Here is a 26419-nt window from a genome sequence, read left to right on the forward strand (position 1 = left end):
CCTCTCCCTTGCTCTGCAGATCTTAAAAGATGTTCATGTTGTTGACCCAGGTTGTTATCTCTTCTGTAAACTTAGAAGCTACAGGAAACCCACTCAGACCTACCTCTCATGGACCAAAGAATCCACCGAGATAAGTACCCCTGCCTAAAGTTCCCACCTATTCCAAAGGGTGGGATTCCTCTGGGTTTCAAATTTACATCTAAGAAAAAGTTTTCTTTGCTCCCAAATACACTTAATCTTATTCTCTGCCTATAATAAATATATGTGTGCTCCAGCATTCTTGTCAAGTCCAGGCGCTTACTACACCCAGGACAGCTCCAGAGAAGTGACCTCCAAATGTTCCAATCTCCTCTCACAGACACAGACGCTTCTATTGGACCTGTTCCTTCTGACCTGTCCTCAGATGGTTCCACAGACCCTGGACAGCAAGGAAACAGCAAACTCTAAGACTGGACAAACATCCCATACCCACTTTTCAAGGTTCCCTCGAGACATGTCGCCCCCAAACAAGCAGGAAGTAGTCAGAGATCATGACGACCCTATTCCTGCTCCACCATAGCCTCTAATGTTTCTTTTTAATTAAACCAAAACAGAGGGACGTTGGCATTCTGTCTAAGCTCCGCCCCCACAACTACCTGGGAACAGCCAGGTATGCTCCGCCCCACAGTTGCCTGGCAACAGCCAGCTGTGCCTGACACTTTTAAAGGGGCTGCTTGACCCCTCCTCCTCCTCCTCTTACCCCCTCTTACTCTTTCTTCACTGCTCTTGCCCCCTTCCCCATCCCCCCCCCCCCATGTGCCCATAACCGGCCTTTCCTCTCTCCTCTTCCTCTCTCAATAAATTTCCCCACGTGGAAACATGTTGGCTTGGTGTTCTCTCTCCAGGCACAGACGGAGATTTAAACCCTAACAAGGGGAAGGGGTACTACAACTCACTCCTCAGGAAGTGGGTGGGATGGTTTTAGCCTGACATGGTCAGATTTCATAAGAGCAGCTCGGGCTGAGGAGAGGGATTAGTCCTTACACAGCTTGCCGAGGGCCTGGACTTGGTCTTCAGAATCCGTGTGAAAAGCTTGCTGTTCTGTTATCCCAGTGCTGAGGGGCTCACTGGACAGCCAGCCTAAGCAAATCAGCAGGTCAGAGAGAGAGACAAAGAGAGAAGAGGGGTAGAGGCCGGTCGAGAGCGACTGGAGAGAGAGGGGGAGGGAAATGGGAAGAGAGGGAGAAAGGAGCAGGAGCGAGAGAGCAGGAGAAGAGTGAGGAGGGGGCAAGCAGCCCCTCTTATAAGTGAGTCAGGCACACCTGGCTGATGGCCAGGTAACTGTAGGGAGGAGCCAAAACTAAGTGCCAACATGTAGTGCCTGAGGAATGACACAGGAAGTCGACCTGTGGCCTCCACACACACGTGTGTGTACACCTGTACATACACATACAAGAAAGAAATGAAATGAAAGCAGCAATGGGAGCTGGGGTTGTCAGGGAGAAGGGAAGTAGCTAAAGAGAGATGGACGGCTAAGGGGATCACTCCACCCTGTGGTGTTTGGAAATACCAGAAGAGCCCAATAGGAGGTCAGAGGACTTGAAATCCCAGCACTTAGGAGGCAGACAGAAGCTGGAAAGAACCCAGATATCCCTCAACAGAGGAATAGATACAGAAAATGTGGTACATCTACACAATGGAGTACTACTCAGCTATCAAAAACAATGACTTCATGAAATTCATAGGCAAATGGATGGAACTAGAGGCAAGCCAATCACAAAAAAACCCTCACACGGTGTGCACTCATTGATAGGTGGCCCAAAAGCTCGGATTACCCAAGATACAATCCACAAACCACATGAAGCTCAAGAAAAAGAGCAAAGTGTGGATGCTTCAGTCCTTCTTAGAGGGAGAACAAAAATATTCATAGGATATGAAGACAAAGTCTGGAGCAGAGACTGAAGGAAAGGCCGTCCAGAGACTGTCCCACCTGGGGATCCAGCCCATATATGTACAGCCACCAAACCCAGTCAATATTGTTGATGCCAAGAAGTGCATGCTGACAGGAGCCTGATATAGCTGTCTCCTGAGAGGTTCTGCCAGAACATGACAAATACAGAGGCAGACACTTGGAGCCAACCATTGAACTGAGAACAGGGTCCTCATTGGAGGAATTAAAGGATTGAAAGAGCTGAAGGGACATATAACCCCACAGAACAACAATACCAGCCAACCAGAGCTCCCAGGGACTAAACCACCATCCAAAGAGTACACATGGACAGACCCATGGCTCCAGCTGCATATGTAGCAGAGGATGACCTTGTTGGGCACCAATGGGAGGAGAAGTCCTTGGTCCTACCAAGGTTCCACCCTGCCCCCAGTGTAGGGGAATGTCAGGGCGGGGAAAGTGGGAAGGATGGGTGGGGGAACATCCTCATAGAAGGAGTAGGGGATGGGATAAGGGGGTTATGGATGAGAAACTGGGAAAGGGGAAAACATTTGAAATGTAAATAAAAATATCCAATTTTTGGAAGTTCAGGACCAGCCTTGGCTATGTAGATCCTATATTCAAAAGCTAAAAACATGATTTTTCTCATTAAAACAATAAAGGAGCTGGAAGGGTATGCTGCTCTGGGCTGCCTGAGGCTAGACAAGAGCGATGTTTCCAACAGGGCAGGCAGTCTTGGAACCATCTGCGTGTCAGGTGCCGTGATCTTCAGAGGTCTGGCCAAGTACTTCTGCAGGGAAGAATGGGAGTGTCTCAGTCCTAGTCAGAGGACTCTCTACTGGCCTGTGATTCTGGAGAACTTCAGGAACTTGAATGTGCTGTGGCCAGAGACCAGGCCTTATTTCTTATCTGGAACAGTGGGATAAACCTTGGGCTGAAGACAGGGACAGATCTGAGTTTTTGGAAGGACACAAAGGTTTCCGCCTAGGAGGCAGAAAGTCTATAAATCATACGGTGGCTTCAGCTCCTGAGAGGACCCATTCACGGACAGGACCCAAGAAAGGGGCTGCCTTGAGGGAAAATGCCCTGTAAAGTGTAAAATATCCGGTAAAGTGCGCTTCCCCAGAGCTACCTCTGGGAGGAAAATGGACGAACACGAAGCTTCCCAGAACCAGATGTGTGGAGAATCCCGCAGGAAGCAACCAGGCAGTGTAAGCGTGGTACAAAGGGGCATCCGTTTATCTGTGGCCTTTGAGTGCTCCGAGTGTGGCCAGACTTTTCCACGGAGTTTCAAACCTTCTGTGCCACCACAGAAATCACACAAGTGAAAAGCCCTTCTGCCTCGAGGCATGTGGACAGGCCTTCAGCTTAAAGGGCCACCCTGCACAGCATCATAAAATCCACTCATCACCGGCCCTAGGTGTGCAGCAACTGTGGGAAGGCCTTCAAACAGAAAGCCAACCTCCTGTGGCACAAGCTTGTTCATATCGATGAGAAGCCTTTATACTGTGGAAAACGGTGGCGAGGCCTTTCGTACCAAAGAGAACGGCAAGCGCCCCCAGCAGAGTAGCAGAGGAGAGAAGCCCGACACGTGTGGTGAGTGCAGAAAGGTCTTCAGGTGGCCAAAGGGCTTCAGCATCCACCAGAGGCTGCACTTGACAAAGAGGTTCTGTGCGCATGAGCACTGTGGGAAGGGCTTCTGCCACTGGGCTTTTTCACGATATGTCAGAGAACTCACGGGCAATAAGTGTAGATGTTCCTGTGGACCCCTGTTCTCAGCCATTGGGAAGAACTACAGCAGGTACATTCAAGCCGAGGCCATATGCATGGTCCTTGAACTAGCCATTGCCGCTCTTTGCAAGTCTCCAAGGAAGTTCTGCCAGGAAATTGAAATAGAGAAGGAATTAAAGGCTGTTTTGAGCCATCCAACATGGTTCATCCAAATCAAGTTCAGGTCTTCTGCAAGAGTAGTGTGTAGTCTTTACTGCTGAGCCATCTCCCCAGTCCCTTCCTCTTAACTAGACTGAGGGAGGGAGACGGGGGCGGGGGGGGGGGCTGGTGTTTTTTGTTTTTTGGTTTTTTTTGGGTTTTGTTTTTTTTTTTTTTTTTTTTTGGTTCTTTTTTTCGGAGCTGGGGACCGAACCCAGGGCCTTGCGCTTCCTAGGTAAGCGCTCTACCACTGAGCTAAATCCCCAGCCCCAGAACTGGTGTTTTTAAGGGCCAGAAAGATGACTCAGTAATTGAAAGAACTGGCTGCCGCACCAGAGGACCCAGGTTTGCTCCCCAATGCCCTCCCCTCTGATCCTCAGAGACTCTGCATACACAGAAATGCATTCAAGAAGACACCCACACATAAAGGAACCATAAAAAAATGGCGCCTTCGCAGTATGCTTCCATTCTGGCGGTGTGCATTGGCCTTCTTTTCTGAGATTTCGTTAGCCTCGCTTCTGTCTCAGCTGTTTTAAAGACTTCAGAGTAATTTTCGCAGAGATAGTCATGTTGCCTGCCAAGAAAACAGTTTTCCAATCTGCGCCCAGAGCTGGGCTGTCCCACAGCTCTAGGACCTAAAACCTGCCCTGAGAGAGCTCGTCTGCCAGAAGCACTCTCCCTAAGCCCACAGGCTCACTGGCGGGACAAGCTCCAGTCAGAGACAGCAAGACCAACTAACATCAGAGATAACCAGATGGTCAGAGGCAAGCACAAGAACCTAAGCAACAGAAACCAAGACTACTTGGCATCATCAGAATCCAGTTCTCCCACCACAGCAAATACTGGATATCCCAACACATTGGAAAAGCAAGATGTGGATTTAAAAATCACATCTCATGAAGATGATAGAGGACTTTAAGAATGGCATAAATAATTCCCTTAAAGAAATACTAGACAAAACAAGTAAACAAGTAGAAGCCCTTAAAGAGGAAACACAGAAATTCCTTAAAGAATAATGGGAAAACACAACCAAACAGGTGAAGGAATTGAACAAAACCATCCAGGATCTAAAAATGGAAATAGAAACAATAAAGAAATCACAAAGGGAGACAACCCTGGAGATAGAAAACCTGGGGAAGAGATGAGGAGTCATAGATACAATCATCACCAACAGAATACAAGAGATTGAAGAGATAATCTCAGGGGCAGAAGATACCATAGAAAACATTGACACAACTGTCAAAGAAAATGCAACAAAGCAAAAAGCTCCTAACCCAAAACATCCAGGAAATCCAGGACACAATTGAGAAAACCAAACCTAAGGATAATAGATATAGAAGAGAACAAAGATTCCAAACTTAAAGGGCCAGTATATATCTCCAACAAAATTATAGAAAACTTCCCTAACCTAAAGAGATGTCCCATGAACACACAATAAGCCTACAGAACTCCAAACAGATTGGACCAGAAAAATTCCTCCTGTCACATAATAGTCAAACACCAAATACACATAACAAAGAAAGAATATTAAAAGCAGTAAGGTGAAAATGTCAAGTAACATATGAAGGCAGACTTATCAGAATTACACCAGACTTCTCAACAGAGACTGTGAAAGCCAGAAGATCTTGGACAGATGTCATACAGACCCTAAGACAACACAAATGCCAGCCCAGGCTACTATATCCAGCAAAACTCTCAATTACCATGGATGGAGAAACCAAGATATTCTATGACAAAACCAAATTTACACAATATCTTTCCATAAATCCAACCCTACAGGGCTGAGGATTTAGCTCAGTGGTAGAGCGCTTACCTAGGAAGCGCAAGGCCCTGGGTTCGGTCCTCAGCTCCGAAAAAAAGAACCAAAAAAAAAAAAAAAAAAATCCAGCCCTACAAAGGATAATAGATGGAAAACTCCAACACAAGGAGGGAAACTACACCCTAGAAAAAGCAAGAAAATATTCTTCCTGCAATAAACCCAAAAGAAGATAGTCACACAAACATAACTCACTTCTAACAATAAAAATAACAGGAAGCAACAATCACCACTCCTTAATAGCTCTTAATATCAATGGACTCAATTCCCCAATAAAAAGATATAGACTAATGCACGGAGCCTTATTGGATTTGGGCCTAGCCGCTTTTTGACTGCGTGGTTCAAAGTGACTCTGGGCTGTTTGGCCACAGAGACTCACCCCGAAGATGACTGCCATAAATCTTAAGATTGTTGGATAAAGCCTCTCCCATGAATTTACGGCACAGGAGTATAACATTCAAGGGATGCCTCAGCTCGAGCAGATACCAGTTATCTCCTCAGTCAACACCCAGTGTCTCCACCACCTGACCTCATCGCCTGACTTCTTTGCCTCCAGCTATCACTGCCTATACCCTCATCTCCCCCTCCTTCATATTTCACAAAGGTCACTCCCCCTACCTGAAAGCCTTAAAAGCTGTAACGTTCATCCCAATAAACGAGACCTTGACAACAGAACTTTTGCTTGGTCTCCTTCTTCTCTTCACCCCCATTTTGGCCCACAGGTAGAAAGCCTCTTCGGGACCCTGAATAACTGGGTCCCCACTGGCGGGGACAGACTAACAGACAGGATACATAAACAGGACCCAGCATTTTACTGCATACAGGAAACACACCTCAGTGACAAAGACAGACACTACCTCAGTAAAACAGTGGGGAAAAAAATCCAAGCAAATGGTCTCAAAAAACAAGCTGGAGTATCCATTCTAATATCAAATAAAATCAACTTTCAACCAAAAGTTATCAAAAACACAAGGAAGCATATTTCATATTCAAAGGAAAAATCTACAAGATGAACTCTCAATTCTAAACATCTGTGCTCCAAATGTAAGAGCACCCACATTCATAAAAGAAACATACATTGCACCACACACAATAACAGTACGAGACTTCAACGCCGTACTCTCCATGGACAGATCATGGAAACAGAAACTAAACAGAGACACAGTGAAACTAACAAGTTGTGAACCAAATGGATTTAACAGACATCTATAGAACATTTCATCCTAAAACAAAAGAATATACCTTCTCAGAACCTCATGGTACCTTCTCCAAAATTGACCATATAATTGATCACAAAACAGGCCTCAAAAGATACAAGGAGATTAAAATAATCCCATGCATCCTATCAGATCACCATTGTCTAAGGCTGGTATTCAATAACAACAAAAACAGAAAGCCCATATACTCCTGGAAGCTGAGCAATGCTCTATACTCAATGATTAATTTTAAATTAAAGACTTTTTAAAATTTAATGAAAATGAAGGCACAACATTCAGAAACTTGTGGGACACAATGAAAGCAGTGCTAAGAGGAAAATTCATAGCTCTGAGTGCTTCCAAAAAGAAACTGGAGAGAGCATTCACTAACAGCTTGACAGCACACCTAAAAGCTCTAGAACAAAAAGCAAATTCACTCAAGAGGAATAGACAACAGGAAATAATCAAACTCAGAGCTGAAATCAACCAAATAGAAACAAAAAGAACTATACAAAGTATCAACAAAACCAGGATCTGGCACTTTGAGAAAATCAGCAAGATAGATAAACCCTTAGCCAGACTAACCAGAGGGCAGAGAGACACTATCCGAATTAACACAATCAGAAATGAAAAGGGAGACATAACAGAAACTGAGGAAATTAAAAAAAAAAAAATCATCAGATTCTGCTACAAAAGCCTATACTCAACAAAACTGGAAACTCTGGGTGAAATAGACAATTTTCTAAACAGATACCAGGCATCAAAGTTAAATCAGGATCAGGTAAACCATCTAAACAGTCCCATGACCCCTTAAAGAAATAGAAGCAGTCATTAAAAGTCTCCCAACCAAAAAAGTCCAGGGCCAGATGGGTTTAGTGGAGAATTCTATTAGACCTTCAAAGAAGACCTAATACCAACACTGTCCAAACTATTCCACAAAATAGAGACAGAAGGAACACTACCTAATTCATTCTTTGAAGCCACAATTACACTTATACCTAAACTACACAAAGACCCTACAAAGGAAGAGAACTTCAGACCAATCTCCCTCATGAATATCGATGCGAAAATACTCAATAAAATTCTCACAAAATGAATCCAAGAATGCATCAAAATAATCAAGTAGGCTTCATCCCAGGGATGCAGGGATGGTTCAATATACAGAAATCCATCAACATAATTTACTATATAAACAAACTGAAAGAAAAAAAAAACACATGATCATCTCATTAGATGCTGAGAAAGCATTTGACAAAATTCAACACCCCTTCATGGTAAAAGTCTTGGAAAGTTTAGGAATTCAACGCCCATACCTGAACATAGTAAAAGCAATATACAGCAAACCAGTAGCCAACATCAAACTATATGGAGAGAAACTTGAAGCAGTCCCACTAAAATCAGGGACTACACAAGACTGCACACGCTCTCTCCCTTACTATTCAATATAGTACTTGAAGCCCTCGATAGAGCAATTAGACAACAAAAAATGGGTCAAAGAGATATAAATTGGAAAGGAAGAAATCAAAATATCACTATTTGCAGATGATATGATAGTATACTTAAATGGCCCAAAAATTCCACTAGAGAACTCCTACAGCTGATAAACAACTTCAGCAAAGTGGTTGGGTATAAAATTAACACAAACAAATCAGTAGCCTTCCTCTACTCAAAAGATAAACAGGCTGAGAAAGAAATTAGGGAAATGACACCCTTCACAGTAGCCATAAATGATATAAAATACCTTGGTGTGACTCTAACCAAGCAAGAGAAAGATCTGTATGATAAGAGCTTCAAGTTGCTGAAGAAAGAAATCGAATAAGATATCAAATGATGGAAAGATCTCCCATGTTCATGGATTGGCAGGATTAATATAGTAAAAATGGCCATCTTACCAAAAGCAATCTACAGATTCAATGCAATCCCATCAAAATTCCAACTCAATTCTTCATAGAATTAGAAGAGCAATTTGCAAATTCATTTGGAAAAGCAAAATACCCAGGATAGTGAAAACTATTCTTAACAATAAAAACTTGTGGGGGAATCACCATCCCTGACCTCAAGCTGTATTACAGAGCAATAGTGATAAAAACTTTATGGTATTGGTACAGAGATAGGCAGGTAAAAATCAATGGAATAAAATTGAAAACCCAGAAATAAACCCACAACACCTATGGTCACTTAATCTTTGACAAAGGAGCTAAAACTATCCAATGGAAAACAGCATCTTCAACAAATGGTACTGATTCAACTGGCGGTCAGCATGTAAAAGAATGTAAATTGACCCATTCTTATCTCCTTGTACAAAGCTCAAGTCCAAGTGGATCAAAGACCCCCACATAAAACCAGATACACTGAAACTAATAGAAGAGAAAATGGGGGGAAAGTCTCAAACACATAGGCACAGGGGAAAATTTCCTGAACCGATCACCAATGGTTTATGCTCTTAGATCAAGAATCGACAAATGGGATCTCATAAAATTGCAAAGCTTCTGTAAGGCAAAGGACACTGTCAACAGGACAAAATGGCAACCAACAGATTGAGAAAAGGTCTTTACCAATCCTACATCTGACAGAGGGCTAATATCTAATATATACAAAGAACTCAAAAAGTTAGACTCCAGAGAATCAAATAATCCTATTAAAAATGGGCTAGAGCTAAAAAGAATTCTCAGCTGAGGAATATCAAACGGCTAAGAAACACCTAAAGAAATGTTCAACATCCTTACTCAGAGAAATGCAAATCAAAACAACCTTGAGATTCCACCTCACGACAGTCAGAATGGCTAAGACCAAAAACACGGGTGACAGTAGATGCTGGCGAGGATGTGGAGAAAGAAGAACACTCCTCCATTGTTGGTGGATTTGCAAGCTGATACAACCACTCTGGAAATCAGTCTGTTGGTTTCTCAGAAAATTAGACATAGGTACTACCCCTAGGACCCAGCTATACCACTCCTGAGCATACACCCAAAAGATGCCCCAACATATAATAAGGACACATGTTCCACTATGTCCATATGAGCCTTATTTATAATAGCCAGAAGCTGGAAATAACCCAGATGTCCTTCAACAGAGGAATGGATACAGAAAATGTGGTACATCTACACAATGGAATATTACTCAGCTATCAAAAATAATGACTACATGAAATTCTTAGGCAAATGGTTGGAACTAGAAAATATCATCCTGAGTGAGGTAACCCAGTTACAAAAGAACATACATGGCATGCACTCACTGATAAGTGGATATTATTAGCCCAAAAGCTCAGAATAGCTAAGAAAAACTTCAAAGATCATACGAAGCTCAAGAAGAAGGAAGACCAAAATGTGGAGGCTTCAGTCCTTCTTAGAAGGGGGAACAAAAATATTCATGGGAGGAGATATGGAGACAAAGTTTGGAGCAGAGAATGAAGGAAAGGCCATCCAGAGACTGCTTCACCTGGGGATCCATCCCATTTGCGGACACCAAACCCAGTCACTATTGCTGATGCCAGGAAGTACTTGTCTGATATGGGTGTCCCCCGAAAGGCTCTGCCAGAGCCCTACTGATACAGATGAGGATGCTTACTGATCACCATCAGACTGAGCACGGGAACCCCAATGGAGGAGTTAGAGAAAAGACTGAAGGAGCTGAAGGGGTTTGCAACATTATAGGAAGAACAACAATATCAACCAACTAGACCCAGGGACTAAACCAACAACCAATGAATACACATGGAGGGACCCATGACTCCAGCTGCATATGTAGCAGTAGATGCATTTTCCTGTGAAGGCTTGTTTCCTCAATGTAGGGGAATGCCAGGGCGTTGAGGTGTAAGTGGGTGGGTAAGAGTGGAAACATCCTCATAGAAGCAGGGGGAGGGGGGATGGGGATTTAGCTCAGTGGTAGAGCGCTTGCCTAGCAAGCACAAGGCCCTGGGTTCGATCCCCAGCTCCGAAAAAAAAAAAAAAGAGAAGCAGGGGGAGGGGGAAGGCTATGGGAGAAGGGGCAAAGGGGATAACATTTGAAATGTAAATGCATAAAATATCCAAGAAGGGGCTGAAGTGGCTCAGCGGTTAAGAGCACTGGCTGCTCTTCCAGAGGTCCTGAGTTCAAATCCCAGCAACCACATGGTGGCTCACAACCATCTGTAACAGGATCTCATGCCCTCTTTTGGTATACCCTAAGAGAGCAACAGTATACTCACATTAAATAAATAAATCTTTAAAAATTTTTAAATATCCAAGAAAAATAAATAAAATTGAAAAAAAAAAAGATACAAACAAACAAAAAAAAAAGGAAGAAGAAGAAGACAGTTTTCCTTCCTTTCCAACATCGCATTCCTTTTGCTTCACTTTCTCACCTGACAGCCTGGTGGGAGATGAAATACAAAGGTTGGCCTTCCTTCCCAACTGTGGAGAAGAGGACCAGCCTCCACCTGCAAACCATCTTGACTGTGTTTTTTAAGTTCTTTTGACCAAACTGAGGAAAACTCTGTGCAACTCTTGTTAAGATTTTTAAAACATTCTTGTTATAAATAAATGATTTTGTCAAAAAAAAAAAAAATGTGGTGGAGGAGGAGGTCTCCAACCATCAAGAAAGCCATTTGCTTTTATTTTCCCATGAAAATTGCAATTTGCAAACTAACCTTGGATTTTAGAATAAAATATATATGACTTAGCTGAGGAGAACACAAAAATGTCCAGGTTTGTTTGCTTTGTTTACACACAAGCACACTTTAAAATGGTTTTTATTTTAAAAGGATGTAGTGACACACAACTTTGATCCCCGCACTCAGGAGGCAGAAGCAGGAGAATCTCTTGAGTTCAAGACCAGCCTGGTCTACACAGCCAATTCCAGGAAAGCCAGGACTACACAGAGAAACCCTGTCTCATAAAGGAAAAAGAAAAAAAGGAGGGAAGGAAGGAAGGAAAGAAGGAGAAAAGGAAAGAAAAGAGAGGAAGGAAAGGAAGGAAGGAAGGAGAGGGGGAGAGAGAGAGAGAGAGAGAGAGAAGGAAAAAAGGAAGAGAAGGTAGAGGGTAGGAAGGAAGATTTGTAACAACAATGTTAGCAATGGGTTTAGGGCCACTGGGCCATCAAGTCCGGGAGCGAGCTCTGGCAGTGTTGAGTGTCCATTTCCTGTAACTTATTAAGTTTATCAGCATGAAATCGTGTTTAACGTTTCCCCCTCGCGTCTCTGGGATCTACAGTTATATCCCCTCTCATGGCTGCTAGTTATAAATTTTTGCAATTGTCTTCCTGGCTTTAAGTCTGGCTGGAGGCGCTATTGATTTTATTAAATTTGAAAGAAACGGCTTTTGCTTTTATTGGTTTTCTGTACTAAGTTTTCTCTTTTCTGTTTCATTGATTTCTATACACTTGTATATTATTTCATTTCTACTGTTGCTTTGGCTTTTATTTGCTTCCCCCCCTCGGGTTACTTACAGTGGATGATTAGGCCTCTTTGAGCTGATGTGCAAGCCACTGCCTGCCCTCCGCGCCTCCCTCCCGGTTTAGCTACATATCTCAGGATTTTGAAATGACACTTCATTTTTTTTATTCAAAATATTTAAGTTTCTTTAGGGATTTAATTCCCTGGTCTTTAAATTTATTCCAATTTATTTTTAGAGACTTGCCAGTTATTTTCCCGTTACTGATTTTTTGTTTTTGTTTTGTTTTTAAGTCAGTGTGATCTAAAAACACACTGCATACTGGTCAAGATCTCCAAAATGTACTGACATTTTTAACAGCCAAAAAATATGGATCATTTTAGTGAGCATTTCGTAGATTTTGAAAAGGCTGTGTCCTCTGTTGTCTGTGGGTCTACAGAAGTCAGTTAAGTCTGATTGGTCAATAGAGTTGACCTTGGTGTCTACTTTCCCTAAATGAGCAGCATTTAAATCTCAGATGTGTTTATAGTTTCTTCTATTTCTCCCACAAATTCTATAGCCTTTTATCTTGTATACAATAAGGAGATACCTATACTAAGCAATAGCTACATTTTCCTACCAACTTGCAACTGGCTCCTTTATCATTAAGAAACATTATAGCCGGGGTTGGGGATTTAGCTCAGTGGTAGAGCCCTGGGTTCGGTCCCGGCTCCGGAAAAAAGAAAAAAGAAAAAAAAAGAAAGAAACATTGTAGCACTACACAGGAAGCAGCGAGATGAATCCCTGGTTAAGAGCACTGGCTGTCATGTTTGAGTGATATCCACCGGTAGCCTGTCCTTCTCTCAAGGGAAATGGAGGAGGAGTGGGGTCAGGGATTGAAGGAGGGCGGGCGTTTACCCTGAAGGAGAAGAGGGATGGGGACTGTGGTCAGGGTGTAATATATGAGAGAATAAATAAATACATTAAGAGAGAGAGAGAGGGGGGGGGGGGGAGAGAGAGAGAGAGCGCGCAAGCACTGACTGCTCTTCCAATGGACTGTGGTTCAGTACCCAGTACCCACATGGTGGCTCAGAACTACCTTTAACTCTGCTGCCTTCCCCAGGCACTGGCCACCAGGAATGCATGCTGTGCAAATACTCTACCCTGAGCAATAGATCCAGGCCTTTCACGGACAAATTTTACAAAGCAGAGAGGCCCTATGGGGTGCCTGTCCTCCATGGGTGGCTTTCTAGTGTCCAGACACTGTGACCAGTCAAGGTAGGCAGTCTCTGTCATCATCAAATGGTGTTTTTGAGAACAATAGGCGGGGCTAAGACTGATTCCTGGGAGAAGGAAAAACAAGGACAGATAACCTCCCCGAGGAGAGAAGAACTGTATTTCACATTGGCAGGAGCTGTGAAACGCTACAGCCTCACTAAATCACTCTGCAAGACTGTATGATCCCCCACCAGCTTCTAAACAGCAAGCTCACAAGCAGTCAGTTGGCCATGGGTACAGCAAAGACTGGCTCGTGTTGCTTTATTCCTGGGAGTATGTAGGTTTTCTGGCCTCGAGTATGAAAGGAGGAGGAAAACACAGGTGATAGAATGGGGAGAGTTCCCAACTCTCCCGAGCTCACAACTAGACCTGATTCAATGGCATGGAATTTTATCCTTAGTTTTGTTCCTTTTGAGGAAAGACAAAAAGAGAAAAAAATAAGGTGGCCTCGGTATCGGAAACCTCGCCTGCAGGTGCCCTTCACTTACTCTCTCTGCCTGCCTGGCTCTCCTTGCTTCTGCTCTTTGCCACAGACACGGCGATGGTTGGGTTTTCTCAACTTGACACAAAGCTAGATGTATTTGGAAGGGGGACTCTTAACTGGGGTACGGCCTCCACTAGACTGTTCTGTGGTCAAGTCTGGGGGCGTGGAGAGGGCATTTTCTTGATTGATGATTGATGTGGGAGGGCCCAGCCCATTGTGGATGGAGCCATCACTAGGCAAGGGATCCTGGACTGTGCAAGAAAGCGGGCCCCAGTGAGCCAGGACAGCAAGTCAGAAAGCAGCACTCTTCCTGTGCTCTCTGCTTTGGTTCCTGTCGCTAGGTCCTGAGTTCCCACCCGGACTCCCCTCAACAACAGACTATGAATGGGAAGTGTAAGCCAAAGAAATCCTTTCTTCCCCTAAGCTGCTTTGCAATCTGAATATTTTATCGCAGCGATAGAAAAGCCAACTAAGACAGACACTATAGTTCTAGGTTTTTCTACCACTCTGGATTTCCACAGCCACCAAGCTTGCCTGCAGTGGCTCCTAGTCCAGATGTCTCTAATTACTCAGAAGCACAAACAGCACATCCTTTGCAATAGGAGAACTTGACAAAGAGGAGGTTCTGTGGACCATGGTCTTGTTCAGCGTCTGGTCACCAATGGGCTCTTGCCCTCAGACTCGGGATTTCCTGGAATGCACCCTAAGTGTGAAGCTGCATAATTATCACTTTACTGGGGGTTCTAGTCGTTTGTCATTTGGAGGGAGTCAGATCTGTACCGGGAACAATTCATGTGAATACGTTTGTCCATCTTGTAGATTACCTTAAGAGCAGGCGCACACGCGCGCGCGCGCGCGCACACACACACACACACACACACACACACACACACACACACACACACTTTGTGTGTGTGCAGCACTGGTGATATAGTACTGAACCTTCCAATTCCTTATTTCTGAGTGATTTCTTGGATGATGGTAACCTGAAAAATACTTGCTAGAGGTCTCCCAAGGAATGTTTGTTTGTTTACCTAATTATAGGTCCTTTCTAGACATCAATAGGGCCTACACTGGTTTTCCTTTCTAGAAACTGTTTCCGCTCAAGGCATTGCCATGGTTCCTTAATCCAGAGGTTTTAACTAACTATCCAGTAGCTACATCACTGATATGTTCTTTGTCCTGAAGCTTGGCCATAGGGAACGGCACTATGAGGTGGTGTGTCCTAGCTGGAGTAGGCGTGGCCCTCTTGGTGAAAGTGTGTCACTGTGCAGGTGGGCTTTGAGGTCTCCTGTCCTCAAGCTATGCTCAGTGAGATAGGCAGTCTCCTTCTGCTGCCTGTGGATCAAAATATAAAACCCTCCGCTCCTTCCCCAGCACCATGTCTGCCTGAAGGCTGCCATGCTTCCTGCCATGATGATAATGGACTGAACCTCGGAAACTGTAAGTCAGCAACAATGAAATGTTTGCCTTTATAAGAGTTACCTTGGTCATGGTGTCTCTTCACAGCAGTAAAACCCTAACAAAGACAGAGTGACAGTACTTTTCAATATGGCTCTGAATTCTCTCTTCATTTTCAGCTCTTCTTTTGAACAGCCTGATTGTTTTTCTGTGCACAGTTCTTTCTTGTAGTACCATATAAACTAAAATCACCTAGCCTACAATTCCAACACCCGGCTTTGGACCTCCCTCCTCAAAACCCATATATCTATGATCTGCCATACATCCATAAACTCAGCAGTCAGTCTGAAGCAGAAGGTCTAGAGTTAGGCTAACCTGGGCTGCTCAGTGAGATCCTGGCTCAGTGGTTAAGGACACTGTTTTTCCAAAGGACCAGGGTTCGATCCCCAGCACCTACATGGCAGCCATGTTTAACTCCAGTTCCAGGGGATCTGACACCCTCTCCTGGCCTCCAGGGGCACACAAACAGCAAACGTGTACAGAGAGAGGGGGGAGGGAGGGGGAGAGGCGAGAGAGAGAGAGAGAGGCGAGAGAGAGAGAGGCGAGAGAGAGAGAGAGAGAGAGAGGCGAGAGAGGCGAGAGAGAGAGAGGCGAGAGAGGCGAGAGAGAGAGAGGCGAGAGAGAGAGAGAGAGAGGCGAGAGAGAGAGAGAGAGAGAGGCGAGAGAGAGAGAGAGAGAGAGGCGAGAGAGAGAGAGAGAGAGGCGAGAGAGAGAGAGAGAGAGGCGAGAGAGAGAGAGAGAGGCGAGAGAGAGAGAGAGAGGCGAGAGAGAGAGAGAGAGAGGCGAGAGAGAGAGAGAGAGAGGCGAGAGAGAGAGAGAGAGAGGCGAGAGAGAGAGAGAGAGAGGCGAGGGAGAGAGAGGCGAGGGAGAGAGAGGCGAGGGAGAGAGAGGCGAGGGAGAGAGAGGCGAGGGAGAGAGAGGCGAGGGAGAGAGAGGCGAGAGAGAGAGAGGCGAGAGAGAGAGAGGCGAGAGGCGAGAGGCGAGAGGCGAGAGAGAGAGGCGAGAGAGAGAGAGAGAGGCGAGAGAGAGAGAGAGAGGCGAGAGAGCGAGAGGCGAGAGGCGAGAGGCGAGAGAGAGAGGCGAGAGAGAGAGAGAGGCGAGAGAGAGAGAGAGGCGAGAGAGAGAGAGAGAGGCGAGAGAGAGAGAGAGAGGCGAGAGAGAGAGAGAGAGGAGAGAGGAGAGACAGAGACACAAAAAGACAAGAGTTCCTGCCTCAGTTTTTTTTTTTTTTTTTTTTTTTTTTTTTTTTTTTTTTTGGTTCTTTTTTTTTCGGAGCTGGGGACCGAACCCAGGGCCTGGTGCTTCCTAGGTAAGCACTCTACCACTGAGCTAAATCCCCAGCCCCCCTGCCTCAGTTTTTTAAACAATCAGGAGAACCAAGATGGCGGCAGCTGCTGGTATTTGAGAACTACAGAACAGCGCTAAGGAGCCTTCAGGGGGAGCCATAGTAGTGGCGGATGAGCCTGCAGGGTGCACCGTAACAGAACAACCATTAAGAAACAGGCAGGCCTTATGGGAAAATGCGTTTCAGTTGGTTTAGGTTAGTTTTTGGGGAATTCAAGGCAGGGTTTCTCACTGAAGCCCTGACTGTCCCAGGAACTCACCTTGTAGATCAGGCTGTCCTTGAACTCAGAAATCTGCTGGCCTCTGCCTCCCAGATGCTGGAATCAAAGACATGGGCCAACTCCAGCTTTTTTCCCCCCTTCATTTTTAATTATGTATTGGGGGATGGGCATGTGAATAACTGGGATCTCCCTGGAACTGGAGTTCCAGGAGGTTGGGAGGCATCACGTGGTGTTAGGACCTGAACCAGGTCCTCTGCAAGAACAGCAAGTGGTTTTAACCACTGAGCCATCTCTCTGGGCCCGGGGAAGAAGGTTTTTAAAAGAACCGGATGATTGGGTTCTAGACCAGACTTGACTATATAAGCCAGAAACTTAGAACAAAACAAAACAAAAAAAAAGTCACATCAGTGTTTGTTCTGTACCCCTCCCACTGCCTATCTTTATTTAATTCAATTCTATTTCATTCATCATCTCTGTGATAGGTTCCAGTAACACGGTGATCGACAAAATGTCTGAATTAAAACCCCGTGTCTCCTACCAAAGAGATGCCCCCGTCCCTGTGCCCATTCCTGAAATAGCAGTTCACAGAACAAAGCTCCATCTGCGTTAAGGATGCTCCAAGGTTGGTTGACTGACTAGAACTGTCGTCATTTTGGAGACATTCTGGAAAGTGGCCTGTCTGGAGCCAAATTATCTTGGGCTCTCTTTAGTCCTTAATAGCCAGCCATTCATTGCTCTCCTCTGTGTTCAACCTGGCAGCTTGGGGACATCACATTAAATCCTCTTGGAACATCCAAACAGACTCCTAACCTTCTAGCAACATGAAGGGTAAGAACATCAGAAGTATATGAGGCCTGGAGACAAATTTTCCCCAATTGGAATTAACATACCTACCTGGTGTTTCTACTAATACACTCTGAAGCACATTGATTTATGACTTTGTTCTGTTACTATTAAAAAAAAAAAAAAACCCTTCATGAAACTATTGTGCTGGAACATGGTATTTGGGTCAACCTGAGCCCCTGTTCCCAGCTCATTCACATTCAGCTCCCGAGTAAGCCAGCTCTCATGCCCTTTTGGGTGAGAGCCGTGTGTCTGTGTCAGCAGGGCCTGAGCGGGACCCTGAGTGTCCAGCTTCTTCCTGCCTCCCATTCTCTTGGCCTCAGCAGCACCGACCCGATGTTCCCTTCTGAGACTCTGGAACTGCACGTGTGGGTGTCCGTCAGTCTTTTCTATTTTCTCTTTAAGGTTAGAAGTCGGAACAGACAAAACTGACCCCAGACGCTCTGTGAAGCAGCAAGCAAAAGAACCCCAGAAAGCGCATCCCAGGAGGGATGAGGGAAGGAGACAGAGGCTACCCTGTGCCAAGACACACCAGCTGCAGGTAACCCAGGTCTCAGACACGTCCCTGCTCTGCTTCAACCTGAGTCTCCCTTCCTGTGTGCCTGAGAAAATCAACACACGCCAACTGCAGTCTGCTCATGCTGCACCCATCCCAGACAACACTGAAGTTAGAGGCTTGCCTTTCCTTTCTGGGCAATAACCCCAGGTCTACAGACTAGGAAAATGTCTCCCTGTGGCTAAAGACAGACATTCCCCACCACTTCTGGTTCAAAGCATACCAGTGGGCTTTCTTCTCTTCTGAAGGTGTGTGACAATAAAACATGTATTTTGTATTTTTTTTTACTGGTAGGGTAGGTGTGGGAGGGGAGTCAACTGTAGGCATGAATCTGCAAACCCCTCAATTCACCGTCTTTTATGTGGGGAGCCCAGGTAATCAATACAAATGTGGGGGTTCTGGTTTGTTTTGCTCTTTGGACACAGGGTCTTCAATTGTTGTGATGATCTTAGTAGGTATGGTCCCGATAGACTCGTGTGTTTGAATCCTTGGCCCATAGGGAATGGCACTATTAGGAGGTGTGGTCTTGTTGGAGGAAGTGTGTCACTGTGGGAATGAGCTTTGAGGTCTCCTATCCTTAAGCTACACCCAGCATGGAACCCAGTCGCTCTTCCTGCTGCCTGTGGATCAAGATGTAGAACCCTCAGCTCCTCCACCACCATGTCTGCCTGGACGCTGTCAGGCTTCCCAGTGTAACGATAATGGACTGAACCCCCGAAACTGTGAGCTAGCCCCAATTAAATGCTTTCCTTTATAAATGTTACTCTTATGGACATTGTCCCTTCACAGCAATGAAACTCTAAGGTAACAGTTACTAGGGAGACTGGGGTCTCCTCTGGGTGGTCTCAGATTCACTGGTAGAGGAGTTTGAGAACAGATTCAACAAAATCAACCCAGGAGCTTCTGAGAGGAGGAGGAAAGAGGTAAGGAAGAAAGGAAGTCATCCCCTGTGTGAGCTGTAACCTAGGGGAAGGTGGGTAGATGAAGTTGTACCTGTCTGAGTCAGGATTTGAAAGGATGGGCAGGCCTAACAGGTGATGCTGCAGCAACTGCACAAGAGCAGGAATTCTGGGAAGGAAAAATGTATCATCTTATGAAGGGATAAATATTCTTGCCATCCCTTTAGCATGGCAAATCCATCTTCCTGAGAGGTTTCTCTAGCTAGGCAATGGGTCAGCCCAAATGGATGTGGGGTCTTCTCCACCCAGGCGAGAGATTTCATTTTCCTCATGAGAAGGAAATAATTTTCTCATTTAATGGTTCTCCAATGCTACGGTAATGATATAACCCAGGCTGACCTTGGACCCCTCATCCTTCTGCCTTTGCCTCCCAAGTTTTGAAATTGGAGATGTGTTCTACCATACTCAGCGAACCGTGAAGTTAGATGTGAGTGGAGGCTGAGCTCCGTGAGCAGTACACACTTATAATCCCAGCACTTGCAAAGCTGAAGCAGGAGGATTGCTATGAGTTCAAGACCCACCCATGCAGGCTACATCATGGATATGCCTGGACTATAGAATAAGAGTGACTCTGAAAGAAAAAAAAAAAAAAAAGACAGGGCTGGAAAGAAGGTTAAACAGTTATGAGTACTGACTGCTTTTTCGGAGGACCAGGGTTCAATTCCCAGCACCAACACAGAAACTTACAACTGTCTGAAAATTCTAATTCCAGGAGATCTGATATTGTTTTCTGACCTCAATGGGCACCAGACATGCATGTGGTATGCAGAAGGAAATACTCAAATACCACATATGGAGTAGGTGAGACTAGAAGAGGAGGGAGGAGAGGAGAGGGGAGGGAGGGAGGGGAAGGGGAGGGGAGCTGAAAGGAAGGGAAGGAAGGGGAGGGGAGGGGATGGGGAGTGTGGGGAGCCAAGCCTGCTTACATACCCTCTGTCTCAGGAACGTTTCAGATTTTTATAAGATATTTGGCCCAGAAAAAAATCCTTGTTCAAGCCTTTTCCTACTGGAACTTCATTAGTGAAATACTTAGGGTTTACAAGATATTCAAGAGGTAGTTACAAAGGGAGAAAAGGTCCTACAGTGCCTGTCTAGAGCTCCTTTAGTCTGTGATTCTGTCTCCATCATCGTGCCAGACCCAGTGTACCCCAGTTCCCTGAGAGGGGTCAGGGCGGGGTCTGCCCGCCTCTAGGGCCACTGGTGAAATACCATTACTCCCATCAACTTTTCACTGACTCTGGGGGGAGGTGTGAGTCCAAAGAGGCTCTCGCTTCTGGCGCCAAGTGCCTGTCTGCATGCATGTGTGGACTCGACCTGCTCTGGGGACAAGGACAGGTGGGGAGTTTGACTGGGATGGTATACTTGTAAAATGGTAATGCAGTGTCCTAATGTGAGCTCGGGGAGGGCAGAAACCTCCCATGGAGTGGAAGAGCAAAAGCTCGCTTGTTCTTGATTTTCAGTACCAATACAGACCGTGAAAGCAGGGCCTTGAGATCCTTCTGACTTTTGGGTTTTAAGCAGGAGGTGTCAGAAAAGTTATCACAGGATAACTGGCTTGTGGTGTCCAGAGACACTAAGCCGCCATGGATTTGGGATGTATATTTCTGTTATTTTGTCTTTTTTTTTTTTTCCCCAGAGCTGGGGACCGAACCCAGGGCCTTGCGCTTGCTAGGCAAGCACTCTACCACTGAGCTAAATCCCCAACCCCGGGATGTATATTTCTGGAACCTGCCTTGGGAACTCTGGGTAGAGAGCTTGACTGATTGATACATTTTGGGCTAAGGTCCAAATAATTTGATAAATTGCTTATTGGTATTGGAATTGATAAAAGGTATTGAATTTGCTTTATGAATTACCCCGCTAAAGGCCATATGGTTGGTTGACACCGGCTGGCGAGGGTTTGTGGTTATTTTTTATATTTTCCACAACAGGAAGCTCAGATTCTCTTAACGTGGGCTCCACAGGAATTTTGGGTTAATTTCCTTATAGTACAGAGTACAAAGGCCTCTCAGGCTCATTGTTAAACACTATTATTTAGCTTGCTTCACTTTTTAAAATTGTTTAATCTTCAATATGGGTGTGACTTTGAGTTTTATGGTTCTATTATTACTCTGGGAGAGAGTGCAAGAGACAAGCTTCTGGTTACAGACTAAGGGAACACAGTATTCTGGGAGAAAGGTTTTGTTTTTGTGTTTTGTTTTTTTTTAAAAAAAAAAAAAAAAGGTGTGATTAGGCTCTGGAAACCTCAGAATCATACTGACCAGACTTGAGAGAGGAAAACCACCTGAAAAACTAGATTCAAGAGAATCAAACAAAAAGATATCCCTATTCTAAACTTTTGTCTTGAGAATTATATCTTGCAGAATGTACCTACTTAGATTCCTAGTCTCAAGGACTTTCAGCTGGGTCCAGTAAGGAGGCACCCGGCTACAGCATTTGCTTCATTCTTCCTACCTCCTACCCCCCAAGGATATCTCAATGCCCATGTACAGCTTGAAAAAATTATAGAGGAGTCGTTGCCCCAATTCCCTGTATTTTTTGGGGGGGGGTGCACTGAAAGTGGTATTTTAAGGTTGTTTTTATGAGGAATTTAGAAATGGTTGTAATTTAACAAGGAGGAATTAGTTAGATCGTGTTGTACGGTCATAATCTCATTAGCATAAACTAAGCTAAAATCATATCTTTACTTTGGTATAGAATTTATTGGCTAGAAAAGTTTAAAAGTACAAGGTTTAGAGCCAGTCCTTCCGTTGGTGCCATTACAAACTTAAGAGCTTTTATTAGACAGCAGATTGACTCGCTGGCATCCAAACCTCTACAAATTCATTATCAGAGACTTGATTTGGCTGACAGAGGCCTGACCGAGCCCTAGGACGATCTGCGTCCTTTAGGAGCAGCATAAACTCAGATTTATGCTCGCCTTTATTGGCGTGGGTACCTGCAAGGGGTGTGAGATGAGGTACTGCAAGGGGAGGACCCTACTGTCCTGAGTCCCCTGATTGCATACAGGTTGGTGTTAGTCTCTCCCTTGGTCGGATTTCACAGATAACACTTCTGTGGAGATCACCAAGACAAAAATTCCTCTCCTCCCAAGAAAGACACCAATGCTGCACAAAGTGCTGAGAGGATCAGGTCAACGCTTCCCCCCTTCTGGTTAATCCCCATCCTCACAGTGCAATCCTCCCTGGCTGCTTATCGGCCTCATAAAGAGTTAAAAAGGGAGGAGATGCCTGGAGCCAAGCCCACTTACACACCTTGTCTCAGGAATGTTTCAGGAATGTCAAGCCCACTTACACACTCTGGGACACCCAGCCAGTTGTCTGTTCTTATCACTTTTCCGTCTCCAGCCATCTGTTCTTATCAGTCTATACCTGCAACTTACGCTTTAGGGCTATAGGGAGGGTGATGACGGTAGAGAAGTTGGTCCTGAGTCCTGGGTAACCTTCCCGCCTGCTTGTCTTTATAAGCCGCTGTTTTTTAATTAAAGTTTGAGAGCTTGATCAGAACATAGACTTGCTCTCCTTCTTTGCGCCTCCTGTCCCCCATTCTTTCCCCCACTCCCAGGTCTCCTCTGAAACCCCGCAGGTCCGGGTAGGGAAGGAGAGGGGAAGGAGAGGGGAAGGAGAGGGGAAGGAGAGGGGAAGGAGAGGGGAAGGAGAGGGGAAGGAGAGGGGAAGGAGAGGGGAAGGAGAGGGGAAGGAGAGGGGAAGGAGAGGGGAAGGAGAGGGGAAGGAGAGGGGAAGGAGAGGGGAAGGAGAGGGGAAGGAGAGGGGAAGGAGAGGGGAAGGAGAGGGGAAGGAGAGGGGAAGGAGAGGGGAAGGAGAGGGGAAGGAGAGGGGAAGGAGAGGGGAAGGAGAGGGGAGAGAAAGGGGAGAGAAAGGGGAGAGAAAGGGGAGAGAAAGGGGAGAGAAAGGGGAGAGAAAGGGGAGAGAGAGGGGAGGGGAAGAAAAGGCTGGACCAGGTGTGATTGGCACACAGCTTTAACCCTAGTACCTGGTAGAAGAGTCAGATGGACCTCTGAGTCCCAAACCAGCCAGGGTACTGTAGTGAAAAGCTGTCTCTGAAAAAGGCAGAGGAGGATGTAACTCAGCCAGCCGAGTTATTCCCTAGCATGCATGAAGACCTGGGTTCGATCCCCAAGACCCCACAACCTGATGATGACAGTTATGAAGCTGAAGAAAAGGGATCAGAACTCTAAGGTCATCTTTGCTACATCATGAGTTCTAGGCCAGCTTGAGCTGCCTTTTGTCTCTAAACAGAAAGACGCTGTGATTGGGAAACTCAGCCTGTAGACGTGTCATTGACGCAGGTTGCTCTAAGGATTCCCAGTGGGCGCAGCAGAGCCTGTTGAAAGCTTTGTCTTCCCTCCCAGCCCCTGATGTCGTGAAGAACTCCTTTCTTCAGCTTCCCTTGCTGAAGAACCCCACCCCTACCTTTCAATATCACCTCAAGGAAGCCAAAGCCCCGCACTGCTCGGCCTGCGAAGTAGCACTAATAGGAACAAAGGAAAGGAAGGTACGAGGGATGAGTTCCAACTTCCTCTGCCACTAACCAAAGCAGAACTGCCTTCCCCAAGTGCAGCCGCACTGTATGCCTGATGCCTGCACGGGGATAGCCGGGAAAGCCCCGGGGCCTAGCTGTTCTCCAAATGGCAACATGTCAATGGGATGCTTCCTTCACCCAAAGATTCCCTCGTAGTACTTCCTGTTCAGCCTGGCTAAAATGAAAGAAGTTATCCCAAAGTAAAAATGTGTGCGTGCATGTGTATGTCTGTGCATCCATGTATGTCTGTGTGTGTCTGTGTGTGTATCTGGATGTGTCTGTGTATGTGTATACCTGTAGGGAGCCATATTGGATTTGGGCCTAGCCGCTTTTTGACTGCATGGCTCAAAGTGGCTAGGTGACTCTGGGCTGTTTGGCCACAGATATTTACCCCTAAGATGGCTGCCATAAGTCTTAAGATTGTTGGACAGAGGCCTCTCCCATGAATTTACGGCACAAGAAGATAACATTCAAGGGATGCCTCAGCTCGAGTAGATACCAGTTATCTCCTGAGTCAACACCCGGTGTCTCCACTGCCTGACCTCATCGTCTACCGCCTGACCTCTTTACCTCCAGCTATCACTGCCTATATCCTCATCTCCCCCTCCTCTGTGTTTCACAAAGGACACTCCCCCTATCTGAAAGCCTTAAAAGCTGTAACGTTCATCCCAATAAATGAGACCTTGACAACAGAATCTTGCTTGGTCTCCTCTTCACCCCCATTTTGCCCACAGGTAGAAAGCCTCTTCGGGACCCTAAATAACTGGGTCCCCGCTGGCGGGGACATATACCTGTGTGCATGTCTGTGTGTAATTATGTAACTGATCATTCACGGTCATTAGCCTTAAAAGAAAATTTTAAATTAGAATGTGTTGGACATGGTGCTTGACTCTAGCTCCCATAGTTAAACAAACCGGGTAAGAAAACAACTTTGGGAAGGAAGGATTTATTGGGCTTACACATCCTGATCACAGCCCATCACTGAAGGAAGTCAAGATGAGCATTCAAGCAGGAACTGAAGCAGAGGCCATGGAAGGTTGCTGCTTACTGGGCTTGCCCCATGTGGCTTGCTCAGCCTGCTTTCTTATAGAACCCAGGACCACTCATGCAGGACTAGCACTGCCCATAGTGAGCTGGGCCCTTCCACATCAATCAGCAGTCAGAACAGTGCCTCACAGGCTGGCCTGCAGGATAGTCTAAAGGGGATATTTTCTCTGTCGAGGCTCCCTCATCTAAGAAGACTGCAGCTTTCGTCAAGCTGACAGAAATCTAGCCAGGACAAGGGTGCACACCATAATCTCAGGGCTCAGGAAGTAAAAGCAGAAGGATCAGTTGAACAGCAAATGTGAGGCCAGTCTCATGAGAGACATGAGACACTATCTCAGAAAACAAAAGCAAACAACAAAACCCTCTACAATCCTGCTACCTCTGCCTTAGAAGTCTGGTCTTCATCTTAAGAGTAACAGAAAGAAAGTCTTGGGGGTTTAGAAGATGAGTGAACATCTCCGTCTCTGTTCTATTGATGGGAGAAGATATCATAACCAAGGCAGCTCTTTATATAAAAATTTTAAAATAAAATAAAGCCCTTGATTGGGGCTGACTTACAGTTTCAGGGGTTATTACATTATTTGAAAGATCCCCGAAGAGAGACCCTTTCTAAAGTCGCGGGAAATCGCAGACCCCAGACACAGAGAGACCATTTTGGATGTAATAAGCAAAGGCGAGGTTTATTACGGAGATCTATTACGGGGATCTCCGGGTCGACACGTATCCTGTGCAGGAGACAGAGGTGTCGACCCCGAAGCTCAAAAGTCAGGGGTTTATATAGGGAAGGCTAGGGGGTTTGGCACGGTTACACACAATTGGCTAATTTCTGGCGCGGCTATAAGTGATTGGCTCATTTAAACATGGCAGTGAGATTACAGCACAGCAGGAGAGTATGTATTGACTGGAGCGTACAGGATTTTAGAAGCTAAGCGAGTATCAGGGTTTGAAGGACGTCTGGTTAAGGTGTGACTCTGAGTAAGCTGGGGGAGGTGCCCTTCTGCCAGATGGTTTGGGTCAGTCCTGATAACTCGGGCTGGTTCCTGCATTCCTTTTCTTTATCTTTATGGTCTGTTGGTCCTAGCGGCAGGGCGGGGCTGCCTGGACTTGCTTTTCACAGTGTTTAGCCCTGAGTTTGTGAATTTTGAAACTTACTCTTTTAACTTCATATTTTTAAACCTTAAATCTGTATAATTTTCCTTTCATTTTGTTGTGGCGGGGAACACAGCAGCATGGGGGCAGACATGGTGCTGGAGAAGGAGCTCAAGAGTTTTTCATCTGAATCTTAAGTGAAGAGAGGAAGAGAAAAGGAGGAGGGAAGATGAAAGTGGGGAAGAGAGACTGGCTTGGTAGCCCCTTTTGAAAAATCAAAGCCGCTCTTCCTTGCTGCTGGAGACAGCACTCCGCCAGGGGTCAGAGTGACGCATCCTAAGATGGCTGGACGTGAACTTGCTCTAAAAACCATTGATTG

At 45.5% G+C, this 26419-nt stretch overlaps 1 protein-coding gene across 1 annotated transcript in view; it reads left to right on the forward strand.

Annotated features, from left to right (window-relative positions):
* The first annotated feature begins 3072 nt into the window (after positions 1-3072).
* The window catches only part of LOC134486894 (ATP synthase subunit d, mitochondrial-like), a 35822-nt gene continuing 12475 nt past the window's right edge, over positions 3073-26419 (forward strand). The window contains exons 1-5 of the mRNA XM_087659613.1: positions 3073-3251; positions 3348-3523; positions 6229-6394; positions 19738-19789; positions 23767-23877. Coding sequence (XP_087515739.1) covers positions 3073-3251; positions 3348-3523; positions 6229-6394; positions 19738-19789; positions 23767-23877 — 684 coding nt within the window. The remainder of the gene's footprint in view (positions 3252-3347; positions 3524-6228; positions 6395-19737; positions 19790-23766; positions 23878-26419) is intronic.

The sequence above is a fragment of the Rattus norvegicus genome, chromosome 4, assembly GCF_021556685.1.
Source record: "Rattus norvegicus strain SHRSP/BbbUtx chromosome 4, alternate assembly SHRSP_T2T, whole genome shotgun sequence".
Taxonomy (NCBI): Eukaryota; Metazoa; Chordata; class Mammalia; order Rodentia; family Muridae; genus Rattus; species Rattus norvegicus.